The sequence below is a fragment of the Piliocolobus tephrosceles genome, chromosome 20 (genome assembly GCF_002776525.5).
Source record: "Piliocolobus tephrosceles isolate RC106 chromosome 20, ASM277652v3, whole genome shotgun sequence".
NCBI lineage: Eukaryota > Metazoa > Chordata > Mammalia > Primates > Cercopithecidae > Piliocolobus > Piliocolobus tephrosceles.
Window position 1 is genome coordinate 7,231,595 of NC_045453.1, and position 17,808 is coordinate 7,249,402.

Genomic DNA, 17,808 nt, shown 5'->3' on the forward strand with positions numbered 1-17,808 from the left:
ACTCCTGCACTTAAGTGATCCTTTCACCTCAGCCTCCCAGAGTGCTGCAATTACAAGCGTGAGCCACAGCACCAAGCCTCTGTTAATTGAATCTATTAGATTTTATTTTGTTCAGGCTTATTCTGAAATTCCTAGGAGTATGGGTTAGTACCGTGTAGTGGTTTGGAGGTAGTACATACCAGAGCCTTGGCTGAGACATCTGCAGACTGGCTACTTATGCCCTTGTTTCTAATCTGTGACTAGAGCCCCTCTGGAAGGAAAAGGAATCAACTATATTTAGCTAACAGTAGCAGTAGCTTTCAGTCTGACGTTTCCTGTTAGTGTTCTTCCCTCCTTTCTGTCCCTCCAGTTGATGTCATTGCTTTGAAGAAATGACAGCTCCTTTCAAAAAAGGTCTGTGGGTACTTCTACTCTAAATCACTAGCTTTGAACATTTTGTGTACCATTGTACTGAGGCGGGGGATATCAGGGTCTAGTCCCTGGGAAATACGTGCACTTCGTTCTCCTAGCATGGAAAAACCAGACCTGCCTCAAACTTGAATTAATATTAATAGCCAGTGAAAACCAAGAAACAACAATGGTAAAGTTATCTGTGCTTGTGATAAAGTAGTACCCTTTATAAGGATTCTGAGAACTTGACTTTGTACCTGTTCCTATAGGGCCTCCTGAAGGCTTATTTGAAATACGAACCAGCATACCTAATAGCTCTGAATGGCCACAAGTATTCCTGTGCCCTTGGACAACCCATCACTCTATCTCTAGATGTTAAATTCAGGGAGTAATTATTTTTCTCTCCCCCTTCCTTTTCCCCTCTTCTTACCCAGACTGAGTACAAATGGATCAGATGATCCCGAAGATGCAGGAGCTGGTGAAAATAGGAGAGTCAATGGGAATAATTCTCCATCACTCTCAAATGGCGGTTTTAAACCTTCTAGACCTCCAAGACCTTCACGACCACCACCACCCACCCCACGTAGACCAGGTTTGTATTCCAGCTCTCAGTACTCTCATAAATAATGTTCTGGTTGGCAATTAATTCTCAGGTAAGCGTCAGGAAATTCTTTTAGGTGAATTTTCTGCGTGTATTTTTACATTTAAGATTTTGGAAGAGAATGATCTTTCTGTAGGTAACCAAAAGTGCCTTTTTCCTAAGTTTTTATTCAAGGTGACGTTACTGAGGCAGTGCTCTATTGAGAATGAAAATGACGTGCATAACATAAAGTATAGGCGGTACAGATAACATTGCAATAACATTGCACCTTTCTTACATGGTTTGTAACTATAACATAAACGAATTAAATAGTCAAGAATTTGGTTGCTTATTCCTAGTATATCCTTTAAAAAGTTAGTAAATGAAAACTCAACAATGCTAAATGACTCAGATTTTAAATAAAAAATACACAACAGATAAGCATGTTTTAGGTAGTAAAACTGTGAACACCTACAGTTAGAATATCCATTTCTCTGATAGCCAGAACAAATCTTTAATCTTATCTTTTATTATTTCTCTCTGCTAATATATGGGCAGGGAATGCAGTGTAGTTAAACCAAATATTACTGGGAAAGTACATTAGTTCTCTGCAAATCATTTTCTTAAATGAATTTCTATTCAGTTATACATCCTCCCCTTTTTATTTTTTAATTTTCTGAGACAGGGTCTCACTATCTCACCCAGACTGGAATGTGGTGACATCTCAGCTCACTGCCACCTCTGCTTCCCAGGCTCAAGTGATTCTCTAGCCTCAGCCTCCTGAGTAGCTGATACCACAGTCATGAGCCACCAATGCCTGGCTAAATTTTTATATTTTTTGTAGAGATGGAGTTTTGCCATGTTGTCCAGGCTGGTCTGGAGCTCCTGAGCTGAAAGTGATCCGCCTGCCTCGGCCTCCCAAAGCATAGGAATTACGGGCATAAGGCACTGCAACCACATCTTCCCCTTTTATAGATAATTTGATTAACAGTATATTGTGAGTCTTTAAGATGTCTTTATTATAAACTTGTTGACCTCCTCTAGACATTGTTTTGTCCACAAGTATTTCTTAGAGGTGTAATATATGACCAGTTACTATTTGTAAGAATATTATTGCTGATCAGTCAAACCTTCCATATTATAACCATCGTAAAAAATTGGTCTGTAATCTGCAGGGTTTCACAGGAAAGCAGTTTTAAAGAGCTGGAAAATTAATAAATGAACTTAAAATACCAAGGAATATTAATGATTTCCTATTCTAAAAATTTTTATTTCCTATGACATCAGGAGATCAGAGAACCTGTACATGCTTTGTAATTAATAATGGGACATAGGGGTAGACAGGACTGAAGAAGTAAACAAGCCTATTAAGTGGCAGCATTGGTTATTTCCATTACTTACTTCTTTAAGTAATTTTCACCTGTGTATCTACATCTTAAGTTTTATATTTGTCATCTGCCTTTTATTTGTTACAGTTAAAATTCTATCCTGAATTTTAGAAAATAAAAGATTCTTTTCCTATTTTCCCCAAATCTTTTATAGCATCTGTCAATGGGTCACCATCTGCCACTTCTGAAAGTGATGGGTCTAGTACAGGCTCTCTGCCACCGACAAATACAAATACAAATACATCTGAAGGAGCAACATCTGGATTAATAATTCCTCTTACTATATCTGGAGGCTCAGGCCCTCGGCCATTAAATCCTGTAACTCAAGCTCCCTTGCCACCTGGGTGAGTAACTTTTGAAATTAACATACATTGTCTTTAGTCTTCTCCATAAGCCTGCTTATTAATAAGGAAAATAATAGTAAACAACAGTAAACTCCATTATTTCAATCACTCCTTTTAAATTGCTTTATTTTGAGATGGAGTCTTGCTCTGTCTCCCAGGCTGGAGTGCAGTGGCGCAATCTCGGCTCACTGCAACCTCCGCACCCTGGGTTCAAGTAATTCTCCTGTCTTAGCCTCCCTGGTAGCTAGGATTACAGGTGTGCACTACGAAGCCCGGCTAATTTTTGTACCTTTAGTAGAGACAGGCTTTTACCATGTTGGTTAGGCTGATCTCGAACTCCTGACCTCAAGTGGTCGACCCACCTCAACCTCCAAAAGTGCTGGGGTTACAGGCATGAGCTACTGCACCCAGCCGACTGTTTTTATGATATTATAACTGATTTTGGGGGATGTAGAGTCAAAATGAACAAGGAAAACACACCATATTTGAAATCTTCAGGGCAAAGTGGAAAAATATATTTTTTCATCAATGGACCCTGAAAGTTAACCAAGGCCAATTAATAAAATAATCACCTAATTCCAATTGCTTTTTTCTTTGAGGGGGAAAAAAATCCCTTTTTAATATCAAAATTTTGTTTCATCATAAAATCATTATAGGCTGGGCATGGTGGCTCACGCCTGTAATCCCAGCACTTTGGGAGGCCGAGGTGGGCAGATCACCTGAGGTCAGGAGTTCAAGACCAGCCTGGCCAACATGGTGAAATCCCATCTCTACTAAAAATTTAAAAAATTAGCTGGACATGGTGGCGGGTGCCTGTAATCCCAGCTACTCAGAATTTGAGGCAGGAGAATTGACTGAACCTGGAAGGTGGAGGTTGCAGTGAGCCAAGATCACGCCACTGCCCTCCAGCCTGGGCAACAAGAGCAAAACTCCATCTTGGGGAAAAGAGAAAAATCATTACAGCAAAGTGATAGGTAATTCAGAAAACTGAGAAAATTTGTGCTCATAATCCCATTTTAATCTCTAGTGATTATTTTAAGACTATTTTCATAGATTGTTTTTAAGATACTCAAATGTAATCTTTTCTTATTTATTTTTTATTTGTTTGAGATGAAATCTTGCTCTGTCACCCAAGCTGTAGTGCAGTGGTGGGATCTTGGCTCACTGTAACCTCCACCTTCCAGGTTCAAGTGATTCTACTGCCTCAGCATCCCAAGTAGTTGGGATTACAGGCACCTGCCACCATGCCTGGCCAATTTTTTTTTTTTTTTTTTTTTGATATGGAGTCTTGCTCTGTCGTCCAGGCTGGAGTGCAATGGTATAATCTTGGCTCACTGCAACTTTTGCCTCCCAGGTTAAAGTGATTCTCCTGCCTCAGCCTCCTGAGTAGTTGGGACTACAGGTGCCCACCATCACATCCAGCTAATTTTTGTATTTTCAGTAGAGACAAGGTTTCACCATGTTGGCTAGGCTGGTCTTGAACTCTTGACCTCGAGTAATCCACCCGTCTTGGCCTCCCAAAGTGTTGGGATTACAGGTGTGAGCCACTGCGCCCTAATTTTTGTATTTTTAGTAGAGTTGGGGTTTCAGCATGTTGGCCAGGCTCATCTTGAACTCCTGACCTCAAGTGATCCGGCCGCCTCGGCCTCCCAAAGTGCTGGGATTACAGGCATGAGCCACCGCGCTTGGCCATTTGTTTCCACTCAAATCCTGATTATACCGTGATTGACAGTGACTTTGGTATCCTAGCTTGACTGACCTCAAGCCTCTTTAGGATGTATTTTCTCCTAGAGCAGATACTTGCATAGAAGAAGTTGAATTCACTGTGTGCCACCGCCTGAAGATTACATTTCTTCGCTTTATTCTTAAATTGTATTTGTATCATCTTTCTAAACTGATATCCTTATTTGCCTTAGTTCAATAGTGGTCATTTAATGGAAAAGGCAAAGACAGTATTAAAAAGCCAAGTAACTCATGCAACTATTTTACCAGCCTTCTAATTTTGTATTTAAGTTGGGAGCAGAGAGTGGACCAGCACGGACGAGTTTACTATGTAGATCATGTTGAGAAAAGAACAACATGGGATAGACCAGAACCTCTACCTCCTGGGTAAGTGTCTGAATTTAAAAAGAATAATTTTATTTAGTCAGAATTGTGGATTACGTCTGTATAGTCTTCCCTACATTTCTGTTTTACTTTTTCCTGTCAACCCTTTCTCTGTCCACTTGGTTTTGTGGTAAGTACAGATGAGAAAGAAGAGAGCTAGACAACTGATTAATTCAGAACCTGATAAATGATTTTTGTTTTCACTCATATTTCTTTCTTTCTTTATTATATAGAAACAACATCTTGCTATGTCGCCCAGGCTGTTTTTGAACTCCTGAGCTCAAGCCATCCTCCTGCCTTGGCCCCCCAAAGTGCTGGGATTACAGGTGTGAGATATCACGCCTGGCCCTATTTTCATCATTTCTGACCTAAAGATTCCCTAGGTTGGCCGGGCACAGTGGCTCACCCTGTAATCCCAGCACTTTGGGAGGCCGAGGCAGGCGGATCACGAGGTCAAAAGATTGAGACCATCCTGGCTAACACGCTGAAACCCTGTGTCTACTAAAAAAAAAAAAAAAAAAAATAGCCGGGCATGGTGGCGGGTGCCTATAGTCCCAGCTACTCAGGAGGCTGAGGCGGGAGAATGATGTGAATCTGGGAGATGGAGCTTGCAGTGAGCAGAGATCATGCCACTGCATTCCAGCCTGGGTGACAGAGCAAGACTCCGTCTCAAAAAAAAAAAATTTTTTTTCCTTGACTTTTCTTGTCTAAACTGTTTACCTGTTTACTAATACTGTAGTTTGAGTATTAGTTTCTTCAAGGGTAATTATTTAAATGAATAAGAATTAGAGCCCCATCATATATTAAAATGAAGTTCTTATTATATTAAAAAAACTGTATTTAATAGCAAAATCATTTCAAATTAATTGGGGAAGTTAAGAATATATTAATACATGGTGTTAAGCCTTTAACATTAACGTTATAGTCCAGGCGCAGTGGCTCAAGCCTGTAATCCCAGCACCTTGGGAGGCTGAGGTGGGCGGATCACGAGGTCAAGAGATCGAGACCAGCCTGGCCAACATGGTGAAACCCCATCTCTACTAAAAATTTAAAAATTAGCTGGGCGCCATGGTGTGCGCCTATAGTCCCAGCTACTCAGGAGGCTGAGGCAGGAGAATGGCTTGAACCTGGGAGGCGGAGGTTGCAGTGAGCCAAGATTGCACCCGTGCACTCCAGCCTGGAGACAGAGGAAAACTGTCAAAAAAAAAAAAAAAAAAACCCAAAACCAAGAAACCTTATATAAAATAATTGGAGAAAAAATATTTTTTAATCCAGAGGAATATCAGTAGCAAACATGGAAAAATACTTAACCTTGTTAGTAATCTGAAGGAAATATACCCTGAAAAGGTACTGTTTTAGTTATTAAATTAGCAGATAATATCAAGTGTTGGTGAGGAACTTTACCTTATTAATTGCTGCTGTGGCTGGGCACAGTGGCTGATGCCTGAAATCCTAGCACTTTGGGAGGCCAAGATAGGATGGGCGCTTGAGGCCAGGAGTTTGAGACCAGCCTGGGTAGCATAGTGAGACCCCGTGGCTTTAGAAAGTAAAAAAAATTAGCTGGGCATGGTGGCATATATCTGTGGTCCTAGTTAATCAGGAGTCTGAAGAGGGAGAATCTCTTGAGCCCAGGAGTTCAAGATTACAGTGAACTATGATCGTGCCACTGTACTCCTGGTCAACAGAGCAGGAGTCCCTGTCATCCTCCCTGCATCTGCCCACCATAATTATGTATTAATACATACCATAATCTTCTATGTGAAATTTATCCTAAAGAAACAATTCAAAGGAAGAAACAATTTGCTGCATTAAAGATATTCATTGTTTTATTTTTTATAACATCAGAATATTGGAAACCACCCTAAATAACCAACCAGGTAGAAATCATGAAATCATTCGATTCATTTATGAATTATGTTCATAATCAACACAATCAGTTATGTTTCAAATGTTTTATTTAGAACATTTTTATCAATATTTACTTACATATTTTGTACCCATTTAAAATGATAGGAAGTTGGCCGGGCTTGGCTCACTCCTGTAATCCCAGCACTCTGGGAGGCCAAGGTGGGCAGATCACCTGAGGTCGGGAGTTCGAGACCAGACTGACCAACATGTAGAAACTCTGTCTCTACTAAAAATATAAAATTAGCCAAGCGTGGTGACGCATGCCTGTAATCCCAGCTACTCAGGAGGCTGAGGCAGGAGAATCGCTTGAACCCAAGAGGCAGAGGTTGTGGTGAGCCAAGATCGCGCCATTGCACTCCAGCCTGGGCAACAAGAGGGAAACTCTGTCTCAAAAAAATGAAAATAAAAAAAATAGGAAGTTAGTTGTGTTCTTGCAAAAAATTTTGTGTGTGTTTGATTTATTTTTATTTTTATTTTTGAGATGGAGACTCACTCTGTTGCCCAGGCTGGAGTGTATTGGCATGATCTCAGCTCACTGCAGCCCCCACCTCACAGCTTCAAGCAGTTCTCCTGCTCAGCCTCTCGCGTAGCTGGGACTATGGATCTGTGCCATCACGCCTGGCTAATTTTTTGTATTTTTAGTAGAGATGGGGGCTTCACCATATTGGCCAGGCTGGTCTTGAACTCCTGACCTCAAGTGATCCACCCACTTTGGCCTCCCAAAGTGCTGGGATCACAGGTGTGAGCCACTGCACCTGGCCAAAAAGTGCTTTTTGATATCTGTCCAAAGCTATAAATTCAATTTGTGTCCCTGTTGTGATTGAAACAGTGAAAAGAACATTGACAAGAAGCTCAAAACTTAATGACTGTTTGAGACTTACTCACTAAATATGTATTGCATTTTAAGAACCTAACTGATGCATCTTACGAACTTTCAAGAAATAAATTTATTTAAAAATACATAAAAGACTCCATATAAATCAAAAGTAGTTTCTCAAGGTGAAATCTTCTGTCTGTTTCACAAGTATTTGTTGAATTAGCTTGTTTTTTTTTTTTTTTCTGATTTAGCTGGGAACGGCGGGTTGACAACATGGGACGTATTTATTATGTTGACCATTTCACAAGAACAACAACGTGGCAGAGGCCAACACTGGAATCTGTCCGGAACTATGAACAATGGCAGCTACAGCGTAGTCAGCTTCAAGGAGCAATGCAGCAGTTTAACCAGAGATTCATTTATGGGGTGAGCAGGCTGTTGTTTAATAAACTAGTAAGAGTATTTTGTTTCTAGCCCCTTCCAGCATATGTCATGGAAAGCACTAAAAAGAAGGTACAAGTAGCATGGCAACCCAGTTGTTGCTGTTAGTAGGTATTATTTTTAGACCTCGTCTGGGGTATTCTGTGTGTGATCTAGTCTTTCCTTTTAGTAATTTGCTTAAATCCAACTTCCTTTTCTTTTTAATGTCAAAAATAAGCAAAAAAGAAGTTAGGACAACTTAAAATTCATGAACAAAAGAATAGTAAAAATAAACTCAAGCAGCTTGAAAATAATTAAAACATTTCTAAATTTGCTAGTGACTTGAGTCTAAGAGCATCTGACTCTAACGTGGTTGTACAAAACTGATGATAGAGTTTAACCACTTTTTACCATTTGGAGGTAAGGCTTACCTAAAAAATTATTTGGTACTCTGGCAGACTGAAGAAATTTGATCCTTTATAGGAGTATGCTTACTGTATTATTCTGTCTTTAAATCTTTATTATCTTTGATATAGAATCATTTCCCTTCTGGAAACAAATGGTTTAAATTTTACATATTTTCCTATAGAGCAATATTGCAGTAATAGCGTAAGTACACCAAAATCTTCCTTTGCTATGCAGTCTTTGCTGGTAGGAATTTTGTAATCTCTCAAGTCATACAATATCATTGATCTTTTCTCTGGAGGAAAAGGAAAATAATCCATTGAGAAATTTGATTTTCTGTGCCAAACAAGATGGATTTGTTATATAGAACCTAAATGGAAGAAAATGAAGTCTTAAAGAGCTCAGGAGAAAATGCCCCTCTCCATCACCATCTCTTCTCCTCCACTGCCATTGGTATCATCCCTGTTAGAATTCATCAGCGTAAAACAGCACCTTTCACATTCCTGTCCTGACCAGGCATGGTTTTATCCCTTTTCTTCATATTCTTGCCTATTCCTGATACCTCATCATCATAATAGCCCTCACTGATGTAGACAAATTCACCTTTATCAGCAGCCTTCCCTTTGTTCCCTGCTTATGACTCAAGTACTTTTCTTTCATATAACAATTTTTCCTGCCACTTTCTCTGAACAAATGTTAACTATATTTCCCCTCCCAGTGGTTTTAAAGCTGAAATTAATTCTGTCTCTTGTGTACTTTACCCTTCTTTTCATTTTTTTTTCTATGCTGTTTTACAGCTTCCTTTCTAAATTATAATCACCTGTGGTATGCCTGGCCAAATTTCTTCTAGGTTTGAATGCCTAGCTTGCCTGCCTTCTTTAAAACTAGTTTCCACATGGGTGTTCAGTGGAAAGAGCATGGGCTTTGGAGTCAGACACGTCTGGGTTCAAATCCTGGTTCCACAGTTAACTTTCTCTGTATGACTTTGAGTAAGTTACTTAACCTCATCAAGACTTATTTCCTTTATCTGTAAAATAAATACAGTTATAAAATTGCCTCAGTTTTTCTGAGGATTCTTTAAAATAAAGTTCCAATATATTTGGCACGTACTGAAGGCTTAGAAACGTTAGTTCCCATCTCTTCTCTTCTTCATATTCACCTCTGTATATGTACCCTTTATCTCATTTTTGCATTACACAATCTTTCAAAACATTCTTTTAGAAGAGAGATTTAGCAGATTTCTGGAGCACCAACTGTATATTTTGACTACTGTAAATCTGACCGATTTAGGACTCGGGGTCTTCGGAATTTTTTTTTAAGGGCAGCTTCTCCTTCATCATCTTGGTCCCCCCCACCAATCCAACATAATCTGAACAATTTTCTGAAATTTTTACTCTTTGTACTTGATGTAGAGTGGTTTGAAATTACATAGAATCTAAACAGCCTATTTTAGTTAACATAGCCAAAGATATAAGATGAAATGAATTAATTTAACATCCTTAATAACGTTTACTTTAAAAATGATGGGGTGTTGCTGAGAAATAGTATGTTTATTGAGTATATGAAGTGGCCTTTGGCTGCCATTGTTGTTGTGACTCTTACTAGCATACAGAAAGTGTCATACACCCAGCATTTTAAGTCTTAGAGTGGATATGGTTGGTGATAAAACACTGTGTAATGGTTCTTCCTAGTCCATGGCTTAATTGTGCATGTCCCTAGTTTATCTGTCCAGGGAGAGCCAGTGGGGTTGGCTTCAGTCTTAAAATTGTCAGTATAGTATGTCTTGTGCCAAACTTTTCAGACCTCATCTGTAACTTGGGCTCAGACCTTTTGTAGTGTTTCCTGCTGGCCTCCCTGTCCTCACATCTTTTCATAATCGTGTCTATCGGGAGGAGGGAAGTAGTTCTCAACAGCACTAAATCCAAGTTATTATATCAGTAGTGTAATATATCTCATATCCTTCAAGACCTCATCAATCAACCAGGTTTCTGTAATAGGCCAGTGACAGGGGGTTGGAGGGGACGGGTAAAGAAACAAAAAGAGATAGCAAGGGAGCTGCTCTATATTGAGATTTAGGAGAAACAACCAAATGTAACGTAAGGACTTTGTTTGGATCCTGATTTTAACAAATAAGCAATCATGCATTTAATTACAGATTAGGTATTAGATGATAAAATTAACATTGATTCTTTACTACATGTCATAATGACATTGTGATTATGTAAAAAAATGTCAGCTGGATGCAGTTACTCATGCCTTTAATCCCAGTACTTTGGGAGGCCAAGGTGGGCGGATTGCCTGAGGTCAGGACTTTGAGACCAGCCTAGCCAACACAGCGAAACTCAGAAGCTCCTTCTCTACTAAAAATACAAAAATCAGCTGGGCGTGTGGCATGCGCCTGTAATCCCAGCTACTCAGGAGGCAGAGGGAGGAGAATCACTTGAACCTGGGAGGTGGAGGTTGCAGTGAGCCGAGATCATGCCACTGTACTCCAGCCTGGGTGATAGAGCAAGACTCTATCTCAAAAAAAAAAAAAGAAAAAAAATTTTTAGAGAGGCATACTAAAATATGTAGAGGTGAAATAATGTTTGATTTCGCTTCAACAAAGAACAGGAGAAAAGAGATAAAGAAACTTGGCTAAGTCTTGATCAGTGTTGAATCCTGGTGCTGGGTATGTGAGATTCATTGTCCTATTTTACTTGTTTTTTTTCTTCCCCATGAGTAAAATTATGTTTAATGCAGTTAGACTCGTTTATCTTACTAAAGAAGAAAGGGTTTAACCAAGTCTTACAGGGTGACCATATAATTATCTCTACTTAATTATACATTTAAATCAAAACATTTAATATTCCTACACGGAGTCAGTATGACTTTTGTTTTCTTTTTCCAAAGGTTGACTCTTACTTTGCTTTTATCTTACCTAGCCAAATCTTTCTCTCCACCAGTGTGATCATTGGAAACAGAACTATTAAGAAGTCTTCCATACAGTTCTAGGCTCATTAACACTTTCCAGCTGGAATCCTTTCCTTTCACTCATCTGACAGCCTGCTCTTCCTATTCCCCCAACTCTCTTCTCATAATTCTTTGTATGTCACATGTTCAGTATTTGATCTTCTGTTCTTGAGTTACACATGCAATATTTTTCACCGTCATCTGATGATTCTGGGTACTGGTATTATAAATTACTTTTGTGGGGGGTTTTATGTTTTTCTAATTTTTAAATTATTGATGTAAAATTTGTAGCACAGAGGAAAAAATGGTCATTTTGGGGATGAGGATTACGTATTTGTATAATATTTTAATTTTAAATAATTTTAAATGTTAGGTAATGTTTGCATAGGTTTCTTTTAAACCAAACCAAAGTGTATTGGCATTTATCCATAACCATGTGACACTTCTTTAAGATGGCAAACTCTCTGTATTATACATTGCCAGGAAAGGGAAATCAGAACTCATAAGCTTGCTGTCAGATAATTTGTTGTTAATAGTTTCATCACTTCTTGGTTCTTTTTAGAATCAAGATTTATTTGCTACATCACAAAGTAAAGAATTTGATCCTCTTGGTCCATTGCCACCTGGATGGGGTAAGTCACATGAGTTTCTTCATTGAATTATGTCATTTCATTTTTTTTTTTCTTCCAATTCTGTCATTTTAAAACAGATATTTATGTCTGATACTGTGCTGTTGCTTAAGTTAATGTCTGGAAAGTTTTTTTTGTAATGTATCAGTTTAATTTACAAGTAGGCCTTAAATTCCCCAAACATTAAGTGGACTCTTTAAAACTTTTATTGACACTCAGAATTATTTTACTCTTCTACAGTTTAAAAATACTGATCACCCAGCAATAAAAAAGGAGTGGGCTGTTGATACACACAGTAGGTCTGGGTGGACTTCAAGAGTAATTTGCTTAATGAAGAAAGTCAGTCTCAAAAGATCACATCCTGTGTGATTCAATTCATATAACATTCTCAAAATGACAAAACTAGAGATGGAGACCATATTAGTACTTGTCAGGAAACGGGGTAGGTGGGAAGTGGATACAAATACTAAAAGGTATCGTAAGGGAATAATTATGTGATGATGATGATTCCATCATACAAGATGATTCTGTATCTTGATTTTGGTGATAGGTAATTACATAAATGTATACATGAGATAATGCATAGAACTATACATTTACAGAAATGAACTCAGCTTTTAAACATGGTGAAAATTTAACAATGTTTGTGGTTAACAATAATGTACCAATGCCACTTCTGTGGTTTTGATACTGTACTATAGTTATATAAGATGTCACCCTCAGAGAAAAATGAAGTATATGTGAGACTTTGTGCAATTTTTTACATCCTGTGAGTAATAATTAATTCAAAATAAAAAGCTTTTAAAAAATTTGTTCAGAGTTTGGTTAAGTTGGCATTATCTGATAGAAGGGTAGAAGGAGCACATGTGAAGGTGTCAACTTCATGCTCTATACCATGGAGCTCATGAGCGTATCCTGTTGTTGAGGATATTTGATACCTCAGTTATTAAAATAGACCTTACTAGACTTTAAGCTGGACCTACCGTAGTAGGTTCTATTTTATTGTGTTATGTAGTACTCATAGCATTATAGCAAGGTTTCAGAATAAAGATGGCAGTATAGAAAGTTTTGCATAGAAGCAAGATAATAATATAATAGAAAGTGGACAGCAACATAGAGCCCATTGTGGAACCAGAGTTTTGTCTTAAAGAGCTGAAGATATTTCATAATATTGGGATACATTCAGAAAGTGATATTTCTAGATTGGGAAAAATTGGTCCTCAAGGTACATTGCTCTAGCAGTACTGAGTAATGGAGAAAAAATATTGGTGTGTCAGGATCACATGAATGGGGTTAATAAATGCTACTGGTGGTGTACACTTTTCTTTGAGAAATCTCATTGCTCTTATTTAAAGGTATCTATTCTCAGAACACTTCTATGAGTCAATAAGGTAAAAAAATGTGTTAGGCCATACTTACAACTGTTATTGTTATTAGCTTATAACAACAGGAGGACATACGAAAGTTGTGGGCCAGGTGCAGCGACTTATACTTTATAATCCTAACACTTTAGGAGGCTGAGGCAGGTGAATCACTTGAGTTTAGGAGTTCAAGACCAGCCTGACCAACATGGTGAAACCCCGTCTCTACTCAAAATACAAAAAAATTAGCTGGGCGTGATGGCACGTGCCTGTAATCCCAGCTGCTCCGGAGGCTGAGGCAGGAGAATTACTTGAACCCGGGAGGCGGAGGTTGCAGTGAGCCAAGATCACACCATTGCACTCCAGCATAGGCGACAGAGCAAGACTCTTGTCTCCAAAAAAAAAAAAAAATTAGCCAGGCATGGTGGTGCTTGCCTATAGTCCCAGCTACTCTTGAGGCTGACGTGGGAGGATCACTTGAGCTTGGGAGTTTGAGGCTTCAGTGAGCCAAGATCACGCTATTGCACTCTAGCCTGGGTGACAGAGCAAGACCCTGTCTCAAAAAAAAGAAGAAAGTAAGTTGTGAGTTTCTGTCTTTACCAAAGCCTGGCAGCCTGGAGTTAAGGAGTCCTCTGTCTGTGTTGAAGCCTAAGAGTGGTCAGTGAATGGTTAGTATGAAGTACTTGAGGAGAGGGGATGTTGCCCTTACAAGGCATATTAAACTTAACCTGTCAGATTGCGTTCCCAGACATAGATGGTTTTATTTCTAGAGTTTCCCAGGTTTATTTCTAGAGTTGTATGCCTTATGTTAAAGAAGGAGAGAAAAACTCATGCACTAAAAGGATATATCCAAAGGATATGTATTTATCCTCTTAATTTTATCGCAGGCCAGGCATGGTGGCTCACACCTGTCATCTCAGTGCTTTGGGAGGCCAAAGTGGGAGCACTGCTTGAGCCCAGGAGTTGGAGACCAGCCTGGGCAACATAGTGAAAACCTGTCTCTATAAAAAAATACAAAAAATAATCTGGGTGTGGAGGAACACCTCCGTAATCCCAGTTATTTGGGAGGCTGAAGTGGGAGGATCACCTGAGCCTGAGAAGTCAAGGCTGCAAGTAGGCCGAGATTGTGCCACTGTGTTTTAGCCTGGGCAACAGAGTGAGACCCTGTCTCAAAAAAAAAAAAAAAAGGTTGCAGAAAAACTATGACCTGCTTCATAGTTATGGTCAGAAACAAACTGTTTTACTCCTTCTCTAGGGCAGGTGTAGAAAAAATTGCCTCTTGCTTATAGAAACCTGAATTGTGAGCTCCATTTCCTTTATCAGAAAAGCCTTTCCTGCAAGCTGGTCCTTGCCTTCTGTATTCATCGTTTTCTTTAACATCCAGATCTTTCTCATTTTTACTTTAGCCAACAATGCTTTGCTAGAATACTGTGTTAAAGATCCAGCTTAGCCAGGTTATTAGAGTCTTGTTCTGTTATCTTACAGTCTGCTTATTTTTAAGTTTCACATTTCACATGTTGAAGTAGTGCCCCTTCCTACAGGTGTTTATGATTATCCTACTCGGACTGAGCACTACTTTATAACCCTCTGCCTTTGGGGCATATACCTTACTTGTAGAACCAGTGACAACACTGGTACTATATCAGATGAAGCGACCCACCTGACATACTTTCAGGATTGACCCAGGTTGATAGAATCCCAGATTACAGCCTGCACCCTTTCAGACTTTTATATGCTAAGACTAGACATTACTACCTCATAAGCTGACAGTGAAGAATTTGTTTTTTAGAGATGGGATCTCCCTGTGTTGCCCAGGCTGTTCTCCGGCACAGTAATTGCACACTACAGCTTTGAACTCCTGGCCTCAAGCAGTTTTCTTGCCTCAGCCTCCTGAGTAGCTGGAATTACAGTTGTGTGCCACCATGCTTAGCTAGGCAATGAAGAATTTTTAACACATGCACATACTATAGAGGGTGGAGAACAAAGAACACTTGGTTCACCAGTATTATTTAATAGGGCTTTGTGTAGGTGTTTCTCCAAGTATGAAGATATTTCCTAATTTTCCTCGTTACTGTGAAAGAATACATAGAATGACAAGAAGTATCTGTTTTTTTTTGTTTTATTCATCAAGTCAGGAAGTATTCTAATGTGCATTTGGATTTGATGTTCAGTAATTTCAGTATTGTTTATCATGTGATTTTTCTCTTGTTTTTTTTTGGAGACGGAGTCTCACTCTGTCGCCCAGGCTGAAGTGCAGTGGCCGGATCTCAGCTCACTGCAAGCTCCGCCTCCCGGGTTTACGCCATTCTCCTGCCTCAGCCTCCCGAGTAGCTGGGACTACAGGTGCTTGCCACTTCGCCTGACTGGTTTTTTGTATTTTTTAGTAGAGATGGGATTTCACCGTGTTAGCCGGGATGGTCTCGATCTCCTGACTTCATGATCTGCCCGTCTCGGCCTCCCAGAGTGCCGGGATTACAGGCTTGAGCCACCGCGCCCGGCCTATCATGTCATTTTTCAACAAAGAAATCAGTTCTACAGCCACAGCACTTCCTCTCTGAGCCTTCAGTTCACAAGTGTGTCAAGGCTGATCTCAGCAGCATATACTTAGAATATATACAGGAAAAATATTTGCTATTAATTTTCTCTTGCCTCATGTTATCTTCTGAAAGCAAAATCTTGGTCTGAAATCTGAACTTTGCTGACAGGTAAAGATGAACGGCAATTACAGTGGCTCACGCCTGTAATCCCAGTACTTTGGGATGCCAAGGCTTGTGTCCAGGAGTTCGAGGTCAGGCTGGGGCAACATGGTAAAACCCCATCTTTACAAAAAATACAAAAATTAGCTGGGTGTGGCATGCCTATAGTTCCAGCTACTTGGGTGGCTGAAGTGGGAAGATTGCTTGAGCCTGGGAGGTCAAGGCTGTAGTGAGCTGTGATTGTATCACTGCACTCCAGCCTGGGCAACAGAGTGAGACTCTGTTTCAAGAAAAAAAAAGAAAGAAAGAAAAAAGTTGAGTATGTGCTCAGCTATGTACTTAGGGTATTATTTTTAGGTTATAAAAATTGTTTGGATATATATTTTTAAACGAGAAAGCGAATTCTGGCCAGGTGTGGTGGCTCATGCCTGTAATTCCAGCACTTTGGAAGGCTGAGGCAGGTGAATCACCTGAGGTCAGGAGTTCATGATCAGCCTGGCCAACATGGTGAAACCCTGTTTCTACAAAAAATACAAAAATTAGCTGGGAGTGGTGGCGGGTGTCTGTAGTACCAGCTACTTGGGAGGCTGAGGCAGAAGAATTGCTTAAACCTGAGAGGTTGAGGCTGCAGTGACCTGAGATCGCGTCACTGCACTCCAGTCCAGCCTGGGTGACAGAGCAAGGCTCCATCTCAAAAAAAAAAAAAAAGAAGAAGAAGAAGAAGAAAGAGAGAATTCTGTATTCTGCAAATAAATTTTTAAAATTTAATGCTACTGCCAAGACATGAACTTACCTTGCTGTCATGTTAACAAGAGCAAGCTGTAACACTGTGGGTGATTATGTTTTTCTTTAGAGACGGCCTTTGAGTTAGTGATAAGCTTATGCACTGAAGATGCCTTGACCAGCAAAACCTATGTGTCATGAGAGGCAGAGTCCCACTTTTCTGTCTATTATGCACACTGGAGTTCTATTTTCATTTTAAGCTCAGCTGACATAGAAGGTAGCTTTTTTTTTTTTTTGAGATGGAGTCTGGCTCTGTCACCCAGGCTGGAGTGCAGTGGCCAGATCTCGGCTCACTGCAAGCTCCGCCTCCCGGGTTTATGCCATTCTCCTGCCTCAGCCTCCGGAGTAGCTGGGACTACAGGCGCCCGCCACCTCGCCCGGCTAGTTTTTTGTATTTTTTAGTAGAGACGGGGTTTCACTGTGTTAGCCAGGATGGTCTCGATCTCCTGACCTTGTGATCCGCCCGTCTCGGCCTCCCAAAGTGCTGGGATTACAGGCTTGAGCCACCGCGCCTGGCAGAAGGTAGCTTTAAACGTCAGAATCAAGTTTGTGATACTCAAGTAGTTAACATCCATTGTAACCTCTGTTATCACTGCTACTTGAAATCATGGAATCAGTGTTGGAAATAAATATTACCAAATACGAATTGACAAGACTATAATTTGGCCTAAAACTGATCCAAATGATCTCAAGTGTTATTTGAAAAATAGCTACCAATTTTTCTTTTTCTTTTTCTTTTTTTTTTTTTTTTTTGTTTTTGAGATGGAGTTTTGCTCTTGTCGCCCAGATTGGAGTGCAATGGCACCATCTTGGATCACTGCAACCTCTGCCTCCCGGGTTCAAGCGATTCTCCTGCCTCAGCCTCCCTAGAAGCTGGGATTACAGGTGCCCACCACCATGCCCAGCTAATTTTTGTATTTTTAATATAGATGGGGTTTTGACCTTTTGGCCAGGCTGGTCTCAAACTCATGACCTCGGGGCATCTGCTTGCCTTAGCCTCCCAAAGTGCTAGGATTACAGGCGTGAGCC

General features: G+C 39.9%; 1 protein-coding gene across 7 annotated transcripts in view; it reads left to right on the forward strand.

The window, feature by feature from the left end:
• The window catches only part of ITCH (itchy E3 ubiquitin protein ligase), a 137,270-nt gene that overhangs the window by 72,184 nt on the left and 47,278 nt on the right, over window positions 1-17,808 (forward strand). For 6 of the 7 annotated variants that reach the window (XM_023220458.1, XM_026455250.1, XM_023220463.1 and 3 more), the window contains 5 exons: window positions 825-982; window positions 2,513-2,702; window positions 4,716-4,811; window positions 7,785-7,959; window positions 11,873-11,942. In XM_023220458.1, the coding sequence (XP_023076226.1) occupies window positions 825-982; window positions 2,513-2,702; window positions 4,716-4,811; window positions 7,785-7,959; window positions 11,873-11,942 (689 nt within the window). Of the gene's footprint in view, window positions 1-824; window positions 983-2,512; window positions 2,703-4,715; window positions 4,812-7,784; window positions 7,960-11,872; window positions 11,943-17,808 lie in introns of those variants that run through there. The other variant, XM_023220465.1, reaches the window with a different exon arrangement.